The 25,925-nt window shown below is 37.7% G+C and overlaps 1 protein-coding gene and 1 long non-coding RNA gene across 2 annotated transcripts; one reads left to right on the forward strand and one right to left on the reverse strand.

Moving 5' to 3' along the window:
• Positions 1 to 506: 506 nt before the first annotated feature.
• NUAK2 (NUAK family kinase 2) lies at positions 507 to 22,066 on the reverse strand. Its single transcript, XM_087720064.1, has 7 exons — positions 21,794 to 22,066; positions 12,483 to 12,603; positions 10,732 to 10,883; positions 8,795 to 8,860; positions 7,280 to 7,399; positions 6,758 to 6,890; positions 507 to 3,779 (listed from the first exon to the last, which is right to left on the reverse strand). The coding sequence occupies exons 1-7, from the start codon at positions 21,998 to 22,000 to the stop codon at positions 2,641 to 2,643; spliced, it is 1,938 nt and encodes a 645-aa protein (XP_087576190.1). The 5' UTR covers positions 22,001 to 22,066; the 3' UTR covers positions 507 to 2,640.
• A 146-nt stretch (positions 22,067 to 22,212) lies between these two features.
• Positions 22,213 to 24,676, forward strand: LOC148044657 (uncharacterized). Its single transcript, XR_015697322.1, has 2 exons — positions 22,213 to 22,381; positions 24,323 to 24,676. It is a non-coding gene; the product is annotated as an uncharacterized LOC148044657 (long non-coding RNA).
• Positions 24,677 to 25,925: the final 1,249 nt, after the last annotated feature.

Raw genomic sequence — 25,925 nt, forward strand, 5'->3', positions numbered from 1 at the left:
AATATTTGGGACACATGATGCAACACCCAGAAAAATATGCCATACTTCACTTAATCCCCCAAGTAAAGATTGAAGGCAAATGAGGTTCCGGCAGAAGAACATCATGGCCTCAAAATCTAAGGGACTGGTTTGGACAAAACTCAACAGCAAAATAGGATTGCCAACATGATCTCCAACGTCCGATGATGAGTATGGTACAAGAAGAAGCGGCAGCACTTAGCAATAGCACTTTGACTTATGTGCTTTTTCTCTAAGGGGTTTACAGAGTCAGCATATTTTCCCCAACAATCTGGATCCTCATTTTATCCACCTTGGAAGGATGGAAGGCTAAGTCATCTGTGATAAGAGCATGAGCATACAAAAGGAGGGGGGATTGTACCAAAATATTCTATTTGCTATCTCTTATCTTTGGACTCTGCCCTCCCCTTCAGAGACCCTTCTGGCAGGGAGTCTAAAATGACTGGCCTGGGCAGGAAACAATAGTAACCATCAACATCAACACACAATTCGTTATTATTATTTATTATTATTTCTTGCATAACCATTGCATCAATTTATGCACAGACAAAAAATTCTGGTCCCACTTTTCTATAAATTTATCTTTTTCGGATGGAAGAACAATACTTTATAACATAGTACTTCGAAGGTTAACCCAGAAAATACATGGCAAGATACTGCATTTGGTACTTTGAATTCAAATGCTACAATATGGACACTTTTACAGATCGCCTTCTTCCGATTATGAATACACTATATTGCCTTTTTAAAAAAGAATACCTTCTTTATTTTTTAAAAAATTTCTGTCAAGTACATATTGGTCAAAAAGGCAGTATTTTTTGTAAAAAACACACACACACACACACAAATGCAACAGTTCATTACTTTGACAAAAAAAAACAGATTTATCTTTCCACAAAAATCCAGAAATAATTAGAAAATAAAGACATTTGTTTTCCTGTTTTTCCAATGTTCTCTAGCAAACATACTGGTTTTTTGCAACCCATATATAGAAGGCACAGGCATCTGGAGAAAATATAATGACTGGATTCCTAAAACAGATTAATTTTTGGACACCCCAGAATGAGGCTGTCTGCCCTTTCCTTCCTTCCAGTAACTTTCAGGAGGGTCACTTCAACAACAAAGAGACCCTCTGGGACATATGGAAAACATCAGGAAGTTCAAAGAAAGGTATCTTCCTATATGTTAATTAAATATATTTTGGGTTCCAAGTCATAGCCTACCATCTTTTCAAAGGCAACTATATTTATTGTAATTTGGAAGGACCTGATGCTTATTTTTAAAAAAAACTTGCTATGCCTTACTATTCACAAACATGTTTCCCCATTAAACAATTTTCACCTAGCCCTCATTACCTTGACCTTTTAGACTGCATATTCTAGTTCAGACCTCTCTAGCTATACATGCACACATTTCTGGAAACACAAGTGCCTACTTGAAAGCTACAGGAACATTCATTTTACAACACAGTTGGGTTACAGCAATTATACTTTGCATTCTTTTTTGGAAGGAGCAAAAAAATGTACCATATTTCAGTCATTTTTTTAAACCAAGTTCAAGATAAAGGGCCCTTTTAGCATTCTATAAAGAAAACCAAAACAGAAAACAGAATAGTGAATTCTGAACTTCTCTGTGCCTTTACTATATCCAGATTTTACCAGGGCATCTAACTTCAAAGAAGTCAATATTTCCTGCATGATTCCCTCCATATATGTTGGTCCTTCACTTCCATTTTCCTCAACCAGCATGCCTACATCGATTGAAGATTATGGGAATTGTAGTCTAACAGACGGAAGCCCATTTGGGGAGGGGGTGTTCTACATTTTATCAATTGTTTTGCTGCTTAACTGAATCTTTTTAGTGAGCCCCCTTTTCTCTGTCTTTTCAATCCAAGTATATTGGGGTAATTAGAATTCTAAATAATATATAGTGCAGATACCCTCCAATGAACCAGAACCTTAGTTGTTCCTTTCCAAGTACCTTGCTTTAATCTTTTTTTTTTCCCTTCAGAGGATTTCTAACACATTCACTTCTTTGTGCAATTAAAGAAACACAGTGCAAATAATATCATCACTCCAGTCACTAAGATTAGAGATGATCATCAGGGTCTGTTTGGAGAGATAAAGGCTGTTCAAGGAGAATGTTATGGAATGAGTTACTCATGATTCCAGTTGTATTTTTTTGTGGATGGTGTTGGGAGAAAAAAACGTGCATCCCTTTTAGTCCATTACTCTACAGAGAACAGATGCCTTCTCATTATCTCCCAACCTCCAGTACTCCAAGCCCATTACACTTTTACTTTTTTCCTACAGCCGCTGCCCTTCTATCAACATATTTTTTTCTCTCTCTCTCCAAACACACAGCCCTACCCTGTTGTACCATTTTACAGGCAATGTTAAGAATGTAAATGCTCCTTTACATTCTCAAAGAAACAAGGAACATGTAAAAATAAATTAGCCTCCCAGCCCTGTCAGGGTGAAGACAAAGACTCTGCTTCTTTAGTTCTTTATCCATCTGAATGGGAAGTGCAAATTGTTTGGAGAATGCCAGAATCTGGGCTGTAAAACATGTTTGCCACAATTAGCAAACATGTGTCAGTGGTCCTTATTGGCAATGAGTCCATCAGCTTAGTTTCATGCTGATTGTCACAGCCCGTTTGTAGACTTCGGTAACATTATCACAGTCTGCCAGGGAGAAACAACTGTCTGCAAGAGGTTTTTGGCACTGAGTCACTGTCCAGCGTCGGAGTCGGCGGCCCTTGGTTTCCACATCTCCCTCCTCCAGCTGCAAGAGGTCATCTGCAGAGACAGAGCCACGCATGGAGACTCCTCCACTTCCTGGCATTCGATCAGGCAAATCAAGCTGGTCAAAGGACTCTGTGGAAAGGATGCTGTCTTCACTCACAGCACTGGATGGGCAAATGCGGGAACCGAGGGACAGCTTGGGCAAGATCAGTTCAGGGAACGTTGGGAGGACTTTGTCAGGCACATCATCAGACTCAGTGCTGCTGGAGGAATACTTGCCATTATGTTTCAAAATACCTTTCCGCCTGGCTTGATTGCCACTGGAGTTCTGAGTGGAGGAGGAAGTGCCCACAAAGACACTGGCATTGAAGTCTATGTTTTCAGAGTCTAAAACATCTGCAAATTCACTACGCTCTGAAGACGAGTAATAGCCAGACTCTCTCTTCGGTGGCTTTTTCAGAATTCCTTTCTTGGGCACTGGAGGGACAGCTACAACATCCGCTGTATGGCAGGCCAAGGATCTGGAGGACAGGACACAAGCTAGCTCAACTGCAGATCTAGTATTGTCTTCTTTCTGTGTATCAAGAGGAGCTACCACAGTTGAAGAAGGACCCTGGGACTTCTCACAAGAGTTTCTCTTTTTCAATATGCCTTTAGGTCTCTTTAGGATTGATTTGGATTGGCTCTCTGGTGCTAGGCCCGTTTCTTGCACAGCATGAGACACGTCATTCTCCTTTTTTGACTTCTTGAGTGAACGCTGCTTCTCCAATGTGACACCTGGGATGTGTTGTTTAAAGAAACAGCGCATCTTGGAGCCATTTTCGAACAGAGGCCTGGAGGAGCGGCGGAGCCAATCTGCAACAGTAGCCAATGGAGATTCATCCTCTCGCAAAGATTCCTGTTCCCCAACTGGTACTTTGTAACCCCAGTTGATCCACCAATGGCTGGCTATGTCCTCAATGGTAGCTCGGCGTTCTGGATTCACCATTAGCATCCATCGGATCAAGCCACAGGCATCTACAAATCAAAGAAATCATATGAGATATACAGATAAGGGGCATGCTTCATTTCGCAGAAGTACTTCCTAATTTTAGCACAAGAGGAAAAGATCCTATTTCAGCTAATGACCTGGATCTGTATCCACCAGAAGCTTCAAAACTGCAAATATAAGAATATATTTTTATAGATCTCACATTCACAGAAAGGGGTAATTCAGGACATCAAGTCTAACCTTCAGCTCAGTGCAAGAATTCAAAGAAAAGCCTCCCATATGAAGGTTTCACTGTTAACTTACTATGTAATATTTTATCTAGAAAAAATGGCAAATCAAAAATTGCTCTGAACTAAAGCAGAGCTGAAGATTATGGTGGAATGATATATTTTCAAAGGAAGCTTGCTAAAGCTTTGAAGAATTTTGTTAGAAGGAACAATAAAAAATGGAAAGAAATCAAGTTCTAGAATATAATTTGAAGGCGCTAAAAATCAAGATTATTAACAGTAAAAGGAAGGAATATAATGTTGGTCTGTTTGATCAAGGTTAAAATAGATATGTTATCTCTGGTAACCTTTAATCAACTTTTGCTGATCACAACTAAATTGTGAAGTTTTAAGGACTTGTTTCTAGATAAGAGATAGGACATGGGAAGAAGAGATCATTTTTATAGTTTAAGAAAAAGTGATAATCAGTTTGCACAATCGGTAATTCTAAGTTTCAAAGATTTTTCTCTAAGAACTCTCCCCTTATTCATCAAAGTAAAACTTAGATATTAAAGCCTTTGTTAGGAAAAAACTCAAACTCTGAATGTTATACAAACCTATATATAGAATTACAATTCAGAAATATCTGTTTCTCAAATATGAGATTATTTTTCAGCCTAATGCCTATTCCGACTACTTAATTTGTCATAATATTGCCAGTTCTATGGAAGGAATTACATCCAATTTCCAATGGAAAGTATATAATATCCTGGCAGTGGTTATCAAGCCAACTTGATATATTTTGTGGAACTATATGGTTTGTTAATGTTTAGCAAAGAAATAAACAATTGGAAAGTGATTTCAATATTTACATTTTTTTTCCAGTGTATATAAAATCATTTCCCAAGACTATTGGTTTTTATAGTGTTGGCATAAAATATGAAAGACTGTCTGATCTGATTATTGCATTTATAATAATTTTTAGAAAATGAATTAACTATTTTAGCAATCAGTACTACAGCATCAATATAATATCTTGTGCTAATTTTTGCTAAATGTAATATTCTTGGTGAATTTAGTATTTATCTAACACTGTGATCCTCAGAAGCAGCATGCCAGTTGTTCTATTTAAATTCTATACCCATTCAAACATACTGTATTTCACCAGCAGTTTGCAAATAAGCCACAACAAATGTTTTGAGTTTCTTGTTTTTCAAATTCAGCCATCTGAGTGTATTCCATTTTGTTTTTGTAATTCCTCTAGATTATTTATGCAAAGCATCTGAAGAGCTACCCTTCCACAGAAGTAATCCAGCCGTAAAATGACATAAACCAATCTGTAATCCAAGTTAAGCAGTTGACTTGGTAATAGAGTTTGAAATGCAATATGGCTGGAGAATTCTGGGAGTTGAAGTCCACAAGTCTTAAAGTTGCCAAGTTTGGGAACCACTGCCCTATACTGTTTCAGACAAATGGCTATCCAACATCTTCTTAAAGACTTCCAGTGTTGGGGCATTCACAATTTCTGGAGGCAAGATGTTCCACTAATTAATTGTTCTAACTGTCAGGAAATTTCTCCTCAGTTCTAACTTGCTTCTCTCCTTGATTAGTTTCCACCCATTGCTTCTTGTTCTACCCTCAGGTGCCTTGGAGAATAGTTTGACTCCCTCTTCTTTGTGGCAACCCCTGAGATATTGGAACACTGCTATCATGTCTCCCCTAGCCCTTCTTTTCATTAAACTAGACATACCCAGTTCCTGCAGCCGTTCTTCATATGTTTTAGCCTCCAGTCTCCTAAACATCTTTGTTGTTCTTCTCTGCACTCTTTCTAGAGTCTCCACATCTTTTTTACATCGTCACAACCAAAACTGGATGCAGTATTCCAAGTGTGGCCTTACCAAGGCATTATAAAGTGGTATTAACACTTCACATGATCTTGATTCTATCTCTCTGTTTATGCAGCCTAGAACTGCGTTGGCTTTTTTGGCAGCTGCTGCACATTGCTGGCTCATATTTAAATGGTTGTCCACTAGGACTCCAAGATCCCTCTCACAGTTACTACTATTGAGGAAGGTATCACCTATACTGTACCTGTGCATTTCGTTTTTCATGCCTAAATGTAGAACCTTAATCTTTTCACCATTGAATTTTATTTTATTAGATAGTGCCCAATGTTCAAGTTTGTCAAGATCCTTCTGTATCTTAAGCCTATTTTATGGAGTGTTGGCTATTCCTGCCAGTTTGGTGTCATCTGCAAATTTGATGAGTTCCCCATTTATTCCCTCATCCAAATCATTGATGAAGATGTTGAAGAGTACTTGGGGTACTCCACCACATACTTCCCTCCATGTAGATGCAGTTCCATTGAGGACTACACGTTGAGTACGGTTGGTCAGCCAGTTACGAATCCATCTGGTGGTGATGCTGTCCAACCCACATTCTTCTACTTTATCTAGTAATAGGTTATGGTCTACCTTATCAAATGTCTTACTGAAGTAAACTATATCGACAGCATTCCTCTGGTCCACTAATTTTGTTACTTTGTCAAAGAATGCAATACTTCCTTCTTTTATTACACTTAATCGTTGGCCTTTTTGAATTATAAAGTTTTCTCTGCCACTAATTTAATATCTTGTTTTCAGTTCTTTCTGGAATCACATGAAATATAAATGTAAGCCTTGGAAAAATACTCCTTTTTATTACTGCAATAAAAACAGTACTCAAAGTGGTGTCTGATTAATAAAAATAAAGTGGAATTATTTCCTAGGCAGAAAACCCCTTATCCGATTTCAATTTACCTGAAAGTTTGGTGGGCTCTTTGTAATCTCCTCTTGTAATCTGTTTTACCAGTGTCTTGTAATCATGGCTATCAAATGGCATTGTGCCATGGATCAAAATATAGAGAAGAACACCAAGAGACCAGCTGTCAACCTGCAGATATAAAAGCCAACTGTTAACTTGCAATCAGTCTACCCAAGGAATAAAACTCTTCCTTGATCTTTATATTGGCAACCGCTATTCACATCAGGAAGTGCAAATAAAAATATCTTGCCCTGATCATTGCCAATAAAATAAGAATGTAATTCTTTCAGGGTGTATCTTGGCTATAAACTGCATGGCAGTTTCTGGCCATCAGTTTGCTCTTAAGCATCCAATGAGTTTATTAAATGCAATATGCATGATCAGGTGCATAATCTTGCAACAATTAAGTATTCAGTGGGAAAAGCCAGGAATTTCTGCTATGTGGTTTGCAGCCTGAATAGTATTAATGCTTCTCCAGTACTGGGGAATTTTTATTTACCGGTAATCAGTTCTCTTACCTCCGGTCCTTTGTAAGGCCTTCCATTAACTATCTCAGGAGATGCATAGAGGGGACTGCCACAGAAGGTTTGAAGAAGCCTATCTTGTTGGAAAACATTGGAAAGGCCAAAATCTGCAATCTATAAGGAGGAAGAATAATCTCAGATTAATGCTGTTTAATTCTATCAAAAAACAAACATTACTTTCCAACCCCAAATCAATTAGAATTGTATTTTTACTGAAAGCCTTTCAGTTTCTGCATTGTCCACATAAACACAAGCTATCTAGTCCTAGATTTAGAGTTGTCAGATCATCCAGAGCAGGGGTCCCCAAACTTGGCAACTTTAAGACTTATGGACTTCAACTCCCAGAATTCCCCAGTCAGCTGGCTGGAGAATTCTGGAAGTTGAAGTTCACATGTCTTAAAGTTGCCAAGTTTGGGAACCCCTGATCCAGACAGTACAGCACATATATTCAAAGTTTGCAATTTGACAACATCTTATTGTTTGGGTAATATAAATTTAGGCCTAGGCCCAGCAACACGTTAAAGGAAAAGGATCAAAATGAGCAAGGTGGCAACCACAGAATCACAACAGAAACCCTACTGTTATGTATGTGCAATGTTGACATAATCTGGTGCCCTCAATCTGTGCTTAATTAGAAATCCTTTATACCCAATATCACACTTGCCATCTTGGCTAATTGTGATAAGATAATGAATCATTCTCAGTTACAAAACTGAATTGTTTGTTTAAAAAATGTTTCAAAGTCTCCTTTACTGCCCCACAAATGTCTTCCTTTTCTTGTTCTTAAACAAGCCACATAATTTTCTTTTTGTATTCTATTTTGCCAAGAGTCACCTTGTACTCCCATTCTGCATTATCAATCTGCTTGTTTAGCAGAACAGAAGATAAACTAAACTTCTTGGCGACTAGTTGTTTTTAATTTTCTTTTTCTTGTTAACAGGAGCCAAGTAATCCACACACAAATAGTCAAATCAAGGGTTTGTATAACAGCATCGTTTAGTTTTTTGAAGATATTTAAAAAAAAGGAAGGACTCATATTTCCCTTCTGAAACTCTGAAATCTATTAGATGTCAGTGGTTAAAGTGGAAGCATCAGTGCCTGAAGCTTGAAGTAGCAACCTTGCTAAAAGTAGCCAATTTTAAAGCTGACTGCTTGTGAATCTTAGTCATGTTTTGAATTCTACAAAATAAGGGAACATTGTCAAGCTATAAATATTCAGTCTTGCTGCCTAACTAGCCAAATCTGCAATGACGTCGTGCAAACTCTTAAGATGATTTAGAACATTTTCACACTGGAAGGCTTAACATACCAGCATCTCCACTAAAATCCATCCTGCCAATATAAATATCTGCATTTGTGGAGGAGGATTGAGAAGTGGGGTATTCATCACATACTATCCAAACATTTCAAAATTGCTGTTTTAAATTGCCCTTCATCATATTTTAAGTTCTCCAATAACTACCATAGGAAGAAGTGCTCAAATGCAATTTCAGGCGAATTCCAACTTACCTTAATATTTCCATTTGCATCCAAAAGAATATTTTCTAACTTCAGATCTCTATGAACAATTCCATTCTGTTGAGGGGGAAAAACGGAAGCCTGTTTATTTTTTCCTCTTAGAAGAGGAACAAAGACCTTAGTTCATCCCATCTAATTGTGTGTCACATATTAGTATTTTGCTTAAATATTTATTTTTCTATGAAGCAAAATACTAAGCCACCAGATAGAGGTACAGATGTAAGTCAAACATAGACACATCATATGCATACTAAGTAAAGAAGGCAGAGTAATAATATGGAATTCTTGCAGTCTTACCAATGCAACCCACAGATGAGAACTAAAGCCCCAGAAGCCTCCTGCTAAGAACTATTTTGTACCACTGAATAAAAATGCTTCAAATCTATAATTTTCTATGCAATAAACATGTTGAATGTGCAATTGTATGGAAATGGTAGTAGTAGAACTTCCTGCACAATTGTTATTAAGTAACACAGATGAAATCTCCCAATAATGTCTGCAGGATGCTTTGGTGACATATTTCCTTTTGCTACTGAGAAGTCCCCTAATAGGGGGATGTTGCAAAATGCAGATTTCCTAACTAGTACATCTCCTTGCAAAAAGCAAGTTGTTATCAGTTTCCAACTGTGTCCTAAGACAATGGAATTAGTTGCAAAGGAATGCAGTATGTTCCCACCGACTGCCCACACTCATCTATAGCCCTTAACATTCCTAGAGCCCCAGCATTACTTCCTGAGTTACTTCTATTTTCCCCCTTTCTTCCAAGAACAAAGCTTGCAAAATAAGGCCAGTAAACGTCTAGAATTCCAGACTGACAAGCTCTATTTGAAGGAGGTTGTCCAAATTGTACCTTAGTCTTGTTACATTAAGCTTTCCCCTTGACTTTCAAGTGCCATTAGCTTTGAATACAAAATGAATGGAAGCAGGTGCTTCCCAATATAACAAGTGACTTATGTTTGGCATGTAATTTGAAAGCTCTGGGCAAATTAATGCAATTGTGGCAAGGTATTCTTTCTAAAGATGATTGCTCAGGCTCCATTACCTTGAAGAGAGCTCATTCTCAATGATGGAAAAGTTTGCTATCTGTTCTCTTTCCCATTAAACACCCAAACAAAACAGGAAAGTGGGGACGTAGGGTTTGCTGTATTTATAGGACAGCACAATCTAGGTTTCCCTAGTACCCTTCTGTAAGTAAAGGAAAAATCAAGACTTACATTATCAAGTTTTTAATCCACTATAACGTCATGCCAATATGATTTTCCTGAGGGTAAACCTGAAATTCATACTACTCTAACCATCCTTATTGAGAAAGCCTACTGCCTTAAGCAGTACCCGAAATCCAGCAGGCGAAAATCACACAACCTTATAATTTTGACTTGCTAGCATAGTTTTTCACTGTAAATGTGTTTCCTAATGCAGCTTCTCACAGTTGCCTCCCTAGGACCAGATGGGACATTTCAGCTAACACCACCGTCAACTAATTTGTGCAGATGTTGTAACAGGAATCTTAATACACAATCCTTCTCCCCCTCCCCACTTTGAGGAAGACATCCACTTTCTAATGTTTACATCCTCCATAATGGAAGGTGAAAACTCATCCTCCTATGAAAGCTAGGAATGAGAACAAAATTCAATTACGCTCCCCATGTATATAAAAGGCTAAGGACACCAGTCAACAATGTTATTAATAAGTCCACATGGATGTATTCCATATTAAACTAATATAGCATTACACTGCTATAAGGGAAAACTGAAAAAAAATCTTCTTGTGCTTTTGATAGATTGCAGGAAACTCATGTGTCCCCATTATGATATTTAAATAAGGTAATTATGCTTCAGCTTTCAACCATCTTAAATAACTACATGTAAAACATGGATATGAAAATATAAATGGAAATATTTAGTATTTTTTTTTCATTTTCACTAACCTTATGACAATAATAGATTGCCGACACCACTTGCCTGAAGAAGTGCCGAGCTTCCTGCTCTGTCAATCTCTGACGTTCACTAATGTAATCATAAAGATCTCCTTTGCTGGCATATTCCATCACAATGACAATCTTGCTACTGTTTTCAAATACTATATAAACAAGAACAGAGAAAAGGTTAGGGACAATTATAAAGAAGAATTCTAGATATCTTAATGCCAAATTCTTCTAATAATAAACCTGTCACTTTAGTTCCTGCCCTAACCTGGAGATTTGTATATTTGTGCAAATGTATGGCCAAATAGTTTAACACTGTTTTAACTGCTGCTGTATGTACTGTAGCAGGCAAATTAGATTTAGGTTTAATGAAATTCCCGTTAGGAAATATCATGAGCTGAAACTAAAACAAAATTTTAGTCACAGACCATGCCACCTGCCAAAAAATTGAGGGATCAGTATATGGATACAGTCTCTTTTCATCACTGAATATAATAATGGTTTAACTTTAGAACAGGACCAGATTTTTTCTTTTACCAATTCGTATGTTGCCTTTCTTGATTCTGGACTACAATACTATCGGTAGCAATAAAGCAGTTAAAAAGTTAAGATGGTGTGACCAAAGTTTGGCCCAGTTTTCATGTCTGACACATAAAAAATAAGTGAAGTTTTGATGGCAGAATCACGGCCACACATCATGATGTTTTTGACCACATCCCCAGATACCCCTGCAATAATCAGAATGATACTTTTGAAATGTTAACTTTTCTATTTCTTATTTAACACAATGCTTTAAGTTCTTTCACCTAGTCGTGCCTTCGTGATATTGTACATAGTACCTATACAATGAACAAAGAAGTTAACCAGACTCAAAGTTCTTCAGTCTCAGTCTCAAAATCACAAGAATCAACTGGTGTTCAGAACATGTACAGGTTGTTTTGTACACATACACACACACACCCCAAAAAGAAGAAAGAAAGAAAGAAAGAAAGAAAGAAAGAAAGAAAGAAAGAAAGAAAGGAAAGAAAAAACAAGGAGCAAATACGAACAGTACTGAAAAGTGCAATGGGAAATTTTCAGTGTTGCTGTGTTTCACTTATCCAGCTGCACTTCAAGCATTGTGTTTAAAGGGCAAAGAATAGCATTTATTTATGTGTAAAAACTGGAAACATGGCCAGCACTGCTTGAAGAGAAAATCTTGATATTATTTTTCCTCTACATACTATGTAATTGGCCTCCTAATCAAGACTGACCAAACCAGTTTAAACTCTTCCTGGGCATTGCCCTGAGATGTTTTTTATACTTTATACTGCCACATTTCCAGCTTGTGCCAATATGCAACAGTAAAAAGAAAAAGGAAAGTTCTTTACCAAGTGTCTCTTTTAGAACTTTCTATCCTTGTAAATGCAAGAGGCCATGGCAGGTGTATTAAGCCACAGATCAGATGAGTCAATCTTTAATCGTCTGTTTCAATAAATTATAATTTGCCTAGAAAATTTGGCAATTGAGGCAATTCAAAGTACAGCATATGTATAAATAAATCATTCCACTGAAATATATTGATTTAGCTACGTGTTCATATTCTGCAAATGCAGTATTAAGCAGCTTTGGAACTATAGAGATAAAAATAGTTCCCTGTCTTAAAAACAGCTACAATTTCTAAAATTCCATTACCCCCCCCCCCCTTCTGAATAGTGAAAGGCCTGAAAAACAAGTAGATGAATTTAAATTAAATTTAAACAAACAATTCTTACCTTCATGAACAGCAATGATGTGGGGATGATTGAGAGATGACATGATTTCAATTTCCCTTCGAATATGGAGAAGATCCTGCTCATCCTTGATTTTATCTTTCCGGATCGACTTGATAGCAACCTGGAAATGCAATTTCCCCCAATTAACAGTGAAGCAATCTTTCTAAATATAAAACATATCAATGCACTTTTTGATTTTTAAAAAAATATATTAATTTGTACCCCACCTTTATTGTGCATCGCTTCAAGTGCACACAGTAATGCTTTTCCTTCCTATTTTTCCCCACTATAACAATTCTGTGATGTAAAAGTTGGACTGAGAAAGAGTGGCTGGCCCAAATTTACTCAGCAGGCTTTCATGCCCAAAGGAAGATTAGAAGTCATGCCCTCTGTTTCTAGTCTAGAGACCGCCTACTGCCAATTACCTCCACTAGACCGATACGATCGCATAGATTAGGCCTCCTCCGAATTCCATCATCCAGCCAGTGTAGACTGGCAACTACCCGGAGGAGAGCCTTCTCGGTGGCTGCTCCGACCCTCTGGAACGAACTCCCTGTGGAGATCCGGACCCTCACCACCCTCCAGTCCTTCCGCGCCGCTCTAAAGATCTGGCTGTCCCGGCTGGCCTGGGGTTAAGATTCTAACCCCACTCGAATTGTGTGACTGTTGTGTTTTCTTTTTAATATGTTGTATTGTCTTCATGTTGGAAAATTGTTTGTCCTTCCCCCCTCCTTTTTTTGAACTGTGAGCCGCCCTGAGTCCCCCCAGGGAAAAGGGCGGCATACAAATAAAGGGAAATGAAATGAAATGAAATCTTAACCACTACCCCAAAAATTGCTTCTTACTTTGCTTTGCCCCCCCCCAAATTTGGAAGCATACATTTTGAGCATTCTATGGTTTTAATATTTTTATGTGATTTATCTCTGCCTCAATCTGAAGGTTCTCTAGATCCTTTTTATTGAATTAGTTCAGTGCTTAAAGATTTTTGTGTTTATGCTGTTAAGTTTTTTTTTAAGGGTTAAGAAATGCAAGAATTTATCTGCTAACCACAAAGATGTCAGCACACTGGCACTTGAAACATTTTGGTTAAAGATCCTCTTAAGAAAAGGACTTTTCATTTTTAAATTAAACATCTTTTGTTTCTCTTTAAACAAAGTATCTGCTTGGTTCTTTTCAAAGCAGCAACTTTGCACAGGCTTAATACAGAGCAGGAGTTCGGTGTTTTGGTAGAATTCTTGTAATGAAACATAGCTAGTGAATGGAAAGTGAGCAGAGCACATGACTCTAAATGTTTTATTTGCTGCAAATGAAAACATTCTGTTATCCTCAGCCATCCATTATGGCTGAAAATAAGTCACTTGGTCAGATTTTTTTTAAAAAACAGTTTGGCACTGAAATAAAGCCATAAGTTCCAGGTACTATTTTCTCTTCTGAACAGATATATTTAAAAATAATAAGGAACACAGAGGTTCCTCCAACATAGCCAGCTAGTCAAAATGCTGCAAATCTGAAATAACAGAAGCAAACTTTATAAAAGACTGCTAAGGATTGCTTTATTATGAAAATTCTTTTCCAAGTAAAAGAAGGAGAGGGAAAGTGAGCACGCTAAAGAATAGATGTAGTTAATCCTCTTTCAAAGAGATTGTGAAGACAATGCATGTCTTGGGTTGAATTTTCAACAGAATCCGGCACAACCTCCATATCCTCCCTCAGACAAGAATGCGGAACAGCATTAATCCTGTAAAAGGATCCTGGAAGACACATAATACTAAGTCTCCTGGCAACAAGGAAAGGGAGGCCTAGTCCTGCATCCCAAAGGCAGAAATGTTAGAGCTCTCCTATCCAGCCACAATGAACTCAAATTCCTTCTTTGCTATAAAGGGAGAGAGAGGCAGAGAGCATTCAATTCTTCCCAAAGATGATGGTGTATTTTAAGGCATGTTCTCCAGTCCTCAGCAACAAAATCGTTTGGACTCCCAACTAGTGGTAGAATGAAAAGATGGATAACCTGCTAGGTTGAATCTTAACTTGGAAGTCTAAAAAGCAAATTCACTGTCCCTTCTTGCTAAAGAAAGAATAGTTTTATCAGTCACCTGAGATTCCGTTTACGCAGATATACATCTATTTTTGTTTCAATGGGTTACAAGCAAATCAGAGGTATATGACTTTGCCTTTGTACTAATGTGAACATTATTCTTCATTTCATGTGAAGCTGTTTTCAGAAAACGCTAAGCAGTGAGAAGATATTCATCTAATACTTACACATTAATGTTGGCCACTTTTCCACTGGGGGGGAAAAAGAATCTTTGATTTCTTCTTTGGAAGAATGGCTAATTAGATAATAGGAATATTGGTCTGATTTAAGAATAACATGTTACACTGATAAAGAATTTAATCCTAATTGAAAACTATTGTTGGATTATAATGTTATATATGGATTTGTGCTGCATCCAAAATTCAGCTTCTGTTATAGATAGAATTATGTCTTCATTCGATCTATAATTTTCAGTATTTAATTAATTACTTACTATTTTATAGCTATTTTTAGTGATTCGAATTACCTTAACAGAGTATGTTCACTTGAAAATTCAATAAGAATAAGGATTGGTATCCTATTTCCCAATATGTTTTATATCTTTCTTACATCTTTTTATGTACATTCTTTCTAGTTTTTTTTTAATAAAATAATAAACTAAAAAAGAGGTTGTCCACTTGCCACACATGAATTGTCACACTGGGATTGTGATCATAGCCTTGCTGTCTGATCCCTCATTGCATCCTCACCATTTCCTTCCTCTTTATGATGTACTGTTGTTTTTTTAAAGGGGAGGATATATTTCCAAAATATAAACCAATTATATGAACTCAAGAGATATATTTATCTGTCATGAATCATCTCTTGCAACAAAAAGATCAAATAGGTCAGTGGTTCCCAAACTTGGCAACTTTAAGACTTGTGGACTTCAACTCCCAGAATTCTGCTGGCTGGAGAATTCTGGGAGTTGAAGTCCTCAAGTCTTAAAGTTGCCAAGTTTGGGAACCACTGAAATAGGTTAGTAGCAGACCTGCCTGTGCAAGGAATACACTCCCCCCCCCCCCGCAAACTGGGAACCACATCTAGTGTGAGTGGTATGTAAGGATCCATACTTTCAAGAACTGGCATGAACCCTTCCCAATATCTGAATTAAATAATATAGATTCTAAAATAATTTAGAGCAAGATTTCCTATCACAAAAGATAACGAAAAGAGATAAAAGAAACTGAAGAAAAAAATTTCTACCTACAAATTTACATTTGGCAGCCTTTCCCAATATCATGTCTTCTAGATTAAAATGTTCTACCCAATTAACATGTCTTAATTAAAAACTTGTATTAAAAACTATAGGAGTTAATTAGTTTATTTCAAAGGGAATGGGGCAGGGAGAGACACAAATGAACAACTAGTGCAAGGGAAGACTGGGAATGAGACTCATGCAAACGTTTTGATTCACAACACCAATAAGCACATGGGCAATGAACTGCATCACACTGGAGCATCTCCAGTGTCAAAGATTCTGAGAATGTGATCCAAAATATCTGTAGATCAGCAGATCTCCTCTCTGTGGTTTATATTGTGCAGAACTACAATATAAGCATAAGCTTCTTTCATTAAATGGCCTTTGTGTTAGGTTCAAGGGTTCAATCTCCAGTTCTTCCCACTTCACTGCCTCATCATTTGGATAAGCTTCTGGAATGTGCATCACTGGTGGGCAAAGTGTTTCCTGGTAAACTAGCAGTTGCCTTCTCTAACCTATAAAAGTCCTCCTCCAATCCACTTCTTAAATCTAAACCCCAACTTGCACTCCTAACTGACTCAGAGGTCTAAAATGTTTCTTCAAAGCTAGGCAGAATTGCCCTTAGAAGTTTAGAAAGATTGCCTAAAGTGGTCAGAGCTGCTAATGCTGAAGCACCACCTTGTCTTCATTCTGAGGACGTTGTCCAAGATGCATCCCTCAGAAAAAAGACACCTCTATGAAAACTGCCCAGAATAAAGGGACAAGTACACTTGGTTTATGCTCTGTCTTATCAGGACAATCCTAAAAGCTACAAGCGGCAAATCCAGTTGTTCATATTTATTGCCTATTCTGATATCTTCAACATGCATTGGGACCAGGGGTGAAATGCTCAGAAGTCTACTACCAGTTTGCTTCATGCGTGCCCGAAGCACACTGGTAGCAGACTTCAGAGCATTTCACCCCTGCTGCAAAGGTAAGTAGAATAGCAGGTGAGGGGTGGGGATAGCTGTGCTGCACGATTTAGATTCTACTTTCCTGCTTTCTAGGAATATAAATTATACGGCACAGCTGATTGTCGGAACTTTTAAAAACATTTTTTAAGCATTTTTTACTACTGGTTTGGGCAAACCGGCCCGAACCAGTAGTATTCTACCCCTGGTTGGGACACAGCTTTCATCATCCTGAATCAACACAACTATAGGTTGTACTGGTTGCACGTTGTGAGAACTGTAATCTCACATATAAAGAGACAACAGTTTAGCAGGCTGGAGTTGTTGTTGTTTTACTTTTCCTGCTACAAATTACATAGTAGTATATCTTTCTATGGAATTTTACTGTTACCTACAATATGCTGTTAAGATTCAAATTTTATGCTTTGTATCTGTCTCCTTTCCCTGCCAGACACAGCATTTAACTATGCAGTCCTAAGTCATACAGCTTCCTTTTTCACTCTAAATTAAACATATATTTCTAGAAAAACTCACATACAATATTGAGGGAAAAGCATTGTATAATGTTTGATGACATACATACAAGAATAATCAATATTATATACCTTTACTGGTTTTTACTGAATCTACTCCATTTGACTCTAGATGGAGGTGTGACTATGCGCAGGTGGAACATTGGAAAATGGGTTTAAGACAATCAGCCCCATATTCTAGGTAAAGACTAGGTTAGAATATAACACCATTTCATAGAATACAACTGCAAATTATGATTGCAGGTGGACAATCTTTATCGCCTGTCAGCTTTTTTTTTGTTACAATTTGGTCTGAGCGCTCATTTCAAATATGACTTTAATTATGGTTTTAATGAGAAAAGAGATCTTTAAAAGGTAATAAAAGTTTGCCAGCTGTGTGAAAATGAGTTCCGCATTCTATGCATTGCCTTATTCCTAAGAAATCAAGACTTAAATCTGGTTGTCATAATCCCTTGTATTTGCTGCTATCCTGGGTATTGGTGAGGTGGATTAATTAATTTATTTCTTTTTAGGAAAATCACCCTCCTCTTTCTTTCTTGCATAGCTCAACCTCTTGATTGTAAGTACTATATTCTGTTAGTAAAACTATAGAAATCCAGACCTATAGTTTGCTCTGGCAGAGAGCCAAGGACTAAAAGCTATTCTCTCTAGCTTATAAATACAAAATAATAAACTGAAATAGAAGCCAACAGGCTTCACCATGGATGCACTCCGTAGTTTCATATGCACTTTCTAAGAGAAAAAAACACAAGGTACTCAAATTTCTTTACATAAGCAATTCAGGGTAGTTACAATAGTAATAGTTTTCAAAAGCAATGGAAAGTAGTAGAACATTTTTTTTTAAAAAAATGAATGTATAAAAGTTGGTTAAATGTTTAAGCTACACCACATTCTATGTTGATTTCAAGTCTTGATTTCTACACTGGTTTGAATTTATTTTGTTTTTTTATCAGATACATTACTGAGCAAACTTTTTGGGATTTATTTGAAGTCTAAATCTAAACATAGTAAGGGAAAGTAATTTGACAAGACCATTCACTAGGGTTAAATTAACTGAATCAAGATAGAGAATTTTGGGAATGGCAGTTCCAATACATTCAAAGGCCTTCAAGTCTTATCATTTATCTGATTAGATTTCATGGCTGCCTATCCCCATATCAACTCTGGGGTGGCTGAAAATATAAAAAATAAATACAAAAATATAAAATATGATGATGTAACAAATATATCTAATAAGGGGGTCATCTACCCTACCCCACGATCTGGGAAAACAGACAGGTCTTCAAGGCTTTCTGGAATGTCATCATGGGAGGATTTTGCAGGGACAAGATTCCAGGTGTATGTCAAAGAATCTACTTTCTGGGTCCTGAAAAATAACACTAATTAAACAAGGAGACCTAGAGAATGCCCTCTCTAATGGCTCTTACTAGTCAGGCAGACACCATTGGAGATTGGCGATCCTTCAGATAACCTCAGCTCTCCATGTCACATAGAACTTTACAGGTGATAACCAGCACCTTCAATCACACTCAAAAGCACATTGGCAACTAGTGCAGCTCATGAAGTAGGTGTGTCATGCAAGCATGCCTAGGCAGGGCCCTAGTGCTTACGCTATTGTATTCTTGATCAGCTGATGCTTCTGAGTGGTCTTCATGGATAGTCCCATGCAGAGCACACTGCAACAGTTGAATCTTAAGATGACAGTGGTGTGAGTAACTGAAGGGCTACCTGATCCAGGAGGGACACAACTGGCTCATCAGATGGAGTTGTGCAAAGGCCCTCCTGGCCATAGCTGCCATTTGTAGGTTGGGGAAAGCTGATCATTACAATTAACAACAAGATGTATCCTCTGAACAGAGGTGTCAATTATCATGTACACCTTGTTCAACTGAAAGCAGAAACAATAGTGATATTCAAAGCTATGATTTGAATTAAGATAGGAGATACATAATTAATTAGAAGCACTTATATAGTACTGCAATATGAATATTTCCCAAGATGCTGGCTTTGGAATAAAAAGATAAACACTTAGTCAAGTCATGCTAAGCTTCTGGGGATTACTGAGGACTTCCATCTAGTTTTCTTGGCAACAGCACAGAATTGATTTGTCATTGCCTGCTTCACGAATGTTTGATTTATCAGAAAAAGAAAGAGATAAAAGTAGCTTACTAGGATGTGGATTCAAATTTGACTAACCTGGGCATGGTGCAAAAAAGAGGTCAAGTTGTACTACTTGCTATTTTTGTTAGTAAGCTTATAATATTTATTCTTCCAGGCTAGTATAAACATGTAATCTCTCTTTTCACAGGGAAACAAGATCTGTGACTTCAGTCAGCATGACTCGAACTGCTTACTTCCCACATCGGCCCAGCTTACTAATGCTTCAAACCAATGGTGCTGCCAAGGATAATTTATTTCTAAACTTTTGTCAATCCTGCTTAAGCAATATATCTTATGTAGGGGTTTATGGAGAGACAAACAATACCATCATGATGAGTTCTTTCAACAAACTACAGTATTCTACTGAATGAAAGCAAAGACACAGGCTTTAGGGCAAATTTACACAGTGCTTACATAACCGCCCAATGCACATTCTTGTAGCAATGCTAATTTACACAGGAAAAACAAGGTTAAAAGGAAGATATCAGAGAACTTTGGATCTTGATCTTCTGGATACTGTACCTACCCCACCCCTTAACTTCCAGCCAATAAGACTAGCTTTCAGTATTTCAAGTGAGGCAAACAGTACACAGGCAGGAAATTCATGCCAAAATCAATGACATTAAAAAAAAGTTGAAGAGTGGGGAAGAAATAAACATAGAAGCACAAGATGGCCATCTCCCCCCCCCCCATTCTTTTAAAGGGGAAGCATCAACAACTCTGCCAAAACCACCCATAGAATAACCTGTCCACCAAACACTATCATCAAAAAGAAAAGCCATGCAGGGAGCTTTGTAAGAGCACTCTAACTTATCGCCCTTGCTCTGATGTAATTGCCCTTAATCCTATCACTCTTCCTCACTAGCTAGAATGATTTAAAGGAGGCATGAGAAGTCTTGCAAGACTGCCTTTAATTTGCATGGGCCTGTCTCACTGCATGTTAATTCAATTGTTAAAGTATATTTTGAATTCACACACTATGCAACTTTTGCATTATTTCTTGCACTACTGCATTAACCTAGAATTCCTTATCCAATAAGTTGGGCCACTTACATAACAAATGCTGTAAAATCCATTGTGATCCAACCGAACAAAAGCTAATATGTGTGTGTGTGTGTGTGTGTGTCTTTAAATCAGTGTTAACTCCTAGTGTTTTAAAGGTATCTTAAATTTAGCTTTATGCCCTTCAACAGAAACAGGGAAACATTTGTTTAAAGCCACCAGCACAAACATATTTAACCCAACTGAAATGTGTAGACCACACTAATGGGTAAACATTGATAATATCTGGAAGGGAACTGCAGATTAATCCAATACGTTGTAAAAAAAAATTCTTCTGCAAATAGTATAACAATTAGTGTGCAATATAATTAAAATAATGAACCATTATGCAATCCCACTTCTCTCGCTGGCTTTCCGGTTTTTTTTCTTGAAAGACTGCTAATCTCCCCCCACCATCAGCAAACCCTGCAGGGTGTAGGTTCCTAATTACTTTCACTGTGCAGCAAAACGCCTCCCCTCTCCAGCCAAAAGCCCTCCGCAGTCAAGAGCTTTGCCAGTTGAGCTACAGCAGCCAGTGAGCCCTGCGCTGTTTACCGGGGAAGGGGGGAAAAAGAACGGGAGGAGGAGAGATCAACCCTCATTACATCAGCTGCAAGGGATCACCGGCTACGGCTGCGAAACCACAGCATTCTGTAATGCTAAGGAAAGGGAGGAGGGACAGATTGCCGTTACATGGGCTACACAAACTGGAGGACAAAAAAAAAGATAAACCCTACAGACTAAAGCTAGGAAGGCAGAGAGCTTTCCTTCACTTGCAAGTACAGACGCAGGCAAACAAGTAGCGGGAAAATTCAAAAGAACGCTTGGATGGACAGATTTCTTTAAGGTTATCCATACAAAAAAAAAAAAAAAAAAACCCAAACCCGTAAGAGGAAGACAAGGCAAGGATTCTGACTGGGTCAGAAAAAAAACAAATTAAAAGTAGGAATAAACACGTGATAGCTTCTCTTTATATATTGCTAGCGCGACTTCATGCAGGTTTATTGAAAAGCAAAGTTTCTCAGCGCTGCAAACAAGCCGAACAACAAGCAACCTTGCAGGCTTGAATCAAAGGCTTGAAACCTCAATAGACGCGGAGCACGTATGCATAGGTCACTTCGGAGTTTCAATTTCCAGCTGCCTCCCCATCAGGCGCACACCAGTATAATGTTAAACCGGCCGTCTTTTCTAACCAGGCGCACAGAATAGAAGCGAGGCTGGGACCTCACGATCCATCATCCTCTCTGCCAGCAGGACCCCCTACTCCCACCCCCGGGACGATAACCCAGCCGAAAGGCAGCAGATGAATTTTTGGAATTTTAAAAAAAACCCAGCGCGCTCCTCCTCCTTACCAGCTTGCCGGATCGCTCCCTCGCCTTCTTCACTTTGCCGTAGGTGCCTTTGCCCAACGTCTCCAGGAACTCGTAGCGATGCCGCAGGTTGTGCTTGTGGTAGTGCCGCTTTACCGCTTGCTTTTTCACCGGCGCCTTTGGGAAGTGGAAGAGCCCCTCTCTGAATGGGGAGACCGCCGGAGCCTCGCAAGGCGGGACACGCTCCATTGCCGCCCCCGCCGCCCCGCGGAGCCGACGCGCCACTTCAACGACTGCCGGCCGACTAGAATCCTAGAGCCGGCCGGCCAACACAGTGCCAATAAATGCTACAAACCTGCCCGCTTCGGTCCCGCCCTCCTGCAGCTATTGGTTACGCAGAGCCACGTGGGCGCCCGTCTGTTTCGCAAGGTGTCGCTGCGCGCGCGTGGCGCCCGGAGGTGGTGGGGGAGCGGAGTTGGTAAGGCGGCTGGGGGTAGTTTTGCAGAGGAGACAATGGGGCAAAATCGGGAATGTGCGTTCTTTTCTAGACACATCCACGTGAGAAAAGAAAGTGGGGGAACACCCCGGTGGAATTCGCTGAGGCCTATTTCCGGGCACGCATACCGTCAGGTATGTTAAAGAGGTAAAAAAAATATGATCAAAGCTGCAGAAAAAGAATAAAAAGCCAATTTCAGCACACTTATTCCCAAATTGGAAGTTTAACAATGGAATGTGCTATCCAATGTACAGAGACGGAAATATTAATCCTGGAAGAATTGAGCCACGTAAAATATATTAATATAAACGCGCGTGTGTGACACACACACACACACACAGAACAATCTCTTCTTTCTTGAACATCACAAAAAGAAACGATTTATTTGTGCGTTTTTAATGTAACCTTCCCCAAAGCCCAGGATGTTCGGCTGGCTGTCTAATTCATTCCTACAATGAGAATCTTTCTGTCAGATAGGATATATCCCAAAGAGTGATAATGGAGTAGTTATTTTTATATCCGGCTGAGATTCCCATGAGACTATTTGCATTCATAAATATAAGAAATTTAACAAGCAGAAGACCAAAAGAAGGTTAATGGAAAACTATATTGAGCCAGTGGGGATAATATTTTATATATATATAGGAATTGTTAATAGCTGTAGCACAATCTGTTGGTTTTGGCTTGGATTCTAAGTTTTGAACCTATCAGAATACATGAATCAAAAACAGATGGTCCATCCAATGTCAGTTGGTTTTCTCATGCCTCAATACACAACCCCATACCAGTGCTTTGGGAGACGATTCAACTGTGAGAAATTTTGAGAAATCTAACCTAGCAACAGCCATTGCTACACCCTTCCACATTGTTGGATTTACCATCCGGTCTGATAAAGTGTATTAAATATAGAAAGTCTCCTGATTTTTGTAAGTATTTAATTTAATATTCCAATTTTGAGGCTGCCCAACTCTGAAACGAACTCTGGTTTGTTTACAATACATACAATTAAAAATAATACATCACTGAATTGAGCTCCTGGTCTTTCCCAATTAAAATCCTCTCCAATTTATTCTAAGTTTTCTTCATATGTGTGTGGGGTGGTGGTGGTGGTGTCATTTTGTTCCCATTATTAAGAAATTGGGTTTCAGAAAACATTTCTGAACTGCAAGAGCATCAAGAGCTCTGCCCACTAATTCAGATCTTTTTTCTGCTCATCCCTGATTTACAAGAACAACACATAGATACAATAACCAATAACAAGAGGTATGAAAGCAACAGACAAGGTTTGCCATAATGAATTACAGTCTTTATTTAAGGAGAAATTTATTGTTTCCCTATATGTACAAATAGAACCAATTTTATAATGCCTACCTTGGAAATATGGCAGACCTAGTTTAGCGACTTGCCATATCTAAATTCATATAAACCCATCATCAGCCACCTTATATTTGTTTATTTTTTATATGAAGTCTTCTATAATCCAGATATTGTGGTTTATAATCCATGGTTTCTGGTTCAACATATTGAATCCAGTCATACTGTTTATTAAACCATGGAAAAATAAACCATGTCATAGCACAATGTATATTACCAAGCCAAAATCTCTCATTATAATCTTATCACAAAGGTTTATTGTGAAGACAAAATGGAACCATGTATGACCAAATTTGCATGACCATGCATGACCAATTTAAAGCTAAATAGAAGATGTAAATACATAATTGAAATGTAACTATAAACTGTTCTCATATTGGAATAGCCGTTTAAGAAACTTTTGTTGGGATAATCATATGGCATATCGTTAATATAAAATTATATATCTAAGTCATTTTCTTTTTATAACACAGTTTTATGCTCGACTTCAAATCCTTGTAAGGATCCTTTCTGTAGTGTTCCTTGTCTGTTATATATTATTTATCATTAATTTAATGTTATGAGAAATTAAACAATATACTAAGTATACCCCCAGGAGCTTTCTTGCACTGGATATATTCTTTAAAATGTATATAATAAAAACTTATAAATCTATTTTTTTATCCTTTTCTTCATATTCCCCTTTCCTATTGGAACATAAGAATAGCTGGAATGATTACTACATTGTGGTTTCGGATCTTAAAGAGGAAAGTTCCAACAGCAGTCAAAACAAAAGTTTCAGCATGACTTTGGCATGTGAAGCCATTCACTGATTGAAGAGTAAGATAACTCCAGAGTTAGTCATCCAGACCTGGATTTTCCCAGAACTTCAAAGACTCGACTAGAAGCCGTATATAAAAGGGCAATATGCTAACACAATCAAGACTAATCAAACTTATCTGGTTACCGGATAGCAATCAAAATTAGTTTGGTTAGTATAACAGTTGATAGGTATTCACAAATGTCATAAAAGTTTTGCAGAATAAATTTAGGATTTCTACATGATAGTCTATAAATATGAATCCATCATTCTTATCAGCTAAAGTCTTAATTTGAGTTACTTAAATGAACTGCTTTTTTTTAAAAAAAAATCTGGAATAATTTGTATATTTAATCCAAAAAATTTCCCAATGGCTCATTTTTAGAAAGGGGGAAAAATCATAGGCATCCTCAGTGGGACTGAAAGTAGACAAATGAACTCCACATATGTCATGACATAGGGACACAATTGACACCAGTGATACGATGTAACTTACACAAATGTAAAAATGTCATTTGCGTGATGATATGAGATCACAATAGCTTCGTCTGTTGAGCATCTGTACTACAACAAGAAGCATTCCGGTAAATATGTTTTTTTACCTGATTAGTGCCACCCCCTTCCCATGAAAGGAACCAGATAGGCTTTCCTTTATAGAAAATACTAATTGTGCTGCATAATAAGAAAAAAAATGTGGTTGTACAAGTTAATGCCCATCCTGGAGGTTCAAGGCATTGTGAACTATACAGTTGTGGAAATACATCACTGTAAACATTTGCAAAAATTGCAAAATCATGTAACTCTTAGTTGGTTAGAAATAATAAGGGGATCAAGTGCTTGTTATGTTGATATTAGGAATGCTTTGTGTTAAACTATAAAGGAAAAAGTCAGGTATCTTAAGAAACATGAAGTGATATATCAAATTCTGTTAGAATTCAAGACAAAGCCCAATCACAACAATAGATACGAGTCCTGAAGATTTCAAGTCACTTCAAGAATCTCTCTATGGAGAAAGCAAAGGGTGTTTATATTCACAAAGCAGAATATAATTTCAAATGCGTTTTGATTTAAAAGAAACGAAGGCTAGTTTATTAATGTTCACATAGAGAGTATGTAATATTTTTATTGCAGAATCCATTTACTAATTTGCAATGCTATTTAAACTAATGGGTAAAAAATATATTGGCATCATTGAGATGCCAATGGCTAATAAATGCCACTGGCTAATAAACCATAATATGGTTAATAAATGAGGTTCATTGGGAGACAGAGATTAAATATGTACAAGCTACCATGTTCTCCATGGAAGAATTCAGCTACTACCGGTATGCTTGCAGTATTGCCAAGCTATCTATCATTATGTTGTGGATGAAAATGCAAGTTTCTGTATTTTCAGTTGGGTTTTCTTTCATTCGACTAAAATAAAGAAATAGTTTTTAAGGAATAGCAATGGCTATTGAAGAATACAGTGTCCATCTCCAGTACAATGAATTTAAAGTTAAGTT

The sequence above is a fragment of the Thamnophis sirtalis genome, unplaced genomic scaffold, assembly GCF_051295495.1.
Source record: "Thamnophis sirtalis isolate CommonGarterSnake01/CBP01778 unplaced genomic scaffold, rThaSir2_p1.2 scaffold_7, whole genome shotgun sequence".
NCBI lineage: Eukaryota > Metazoa > Chordata > Lepidosauria > Squamata > Natricidae > Thamnophis > Thamnophis sirtalis.

Bases quoted from the DNA above. Each gene is read 5' to 3' on its own strand.
- NUAK2 (XM_087720064.1), bottom strand. From the start codon at position 22,000: ATGGAGCGTGTCCCGCCTTGCGAGGCTCCGGCGGTCTCCCCATTCAGA. The intron at 12,604-21,793 runs GTAAGGAGGAGG...TTGCATTTCCAG, and splicing joins GGGAGCGATCCGGCAAGCTG to GTTGCTATCAAGTCGATCCG. The intron at 6,891-7,279 runs GTAAGAGAACTG...TTATATCTGCAG, and splicing joins GGCCTTACAAAGGACCGGAG to GTTGACAGCTGGTCTCTTGG.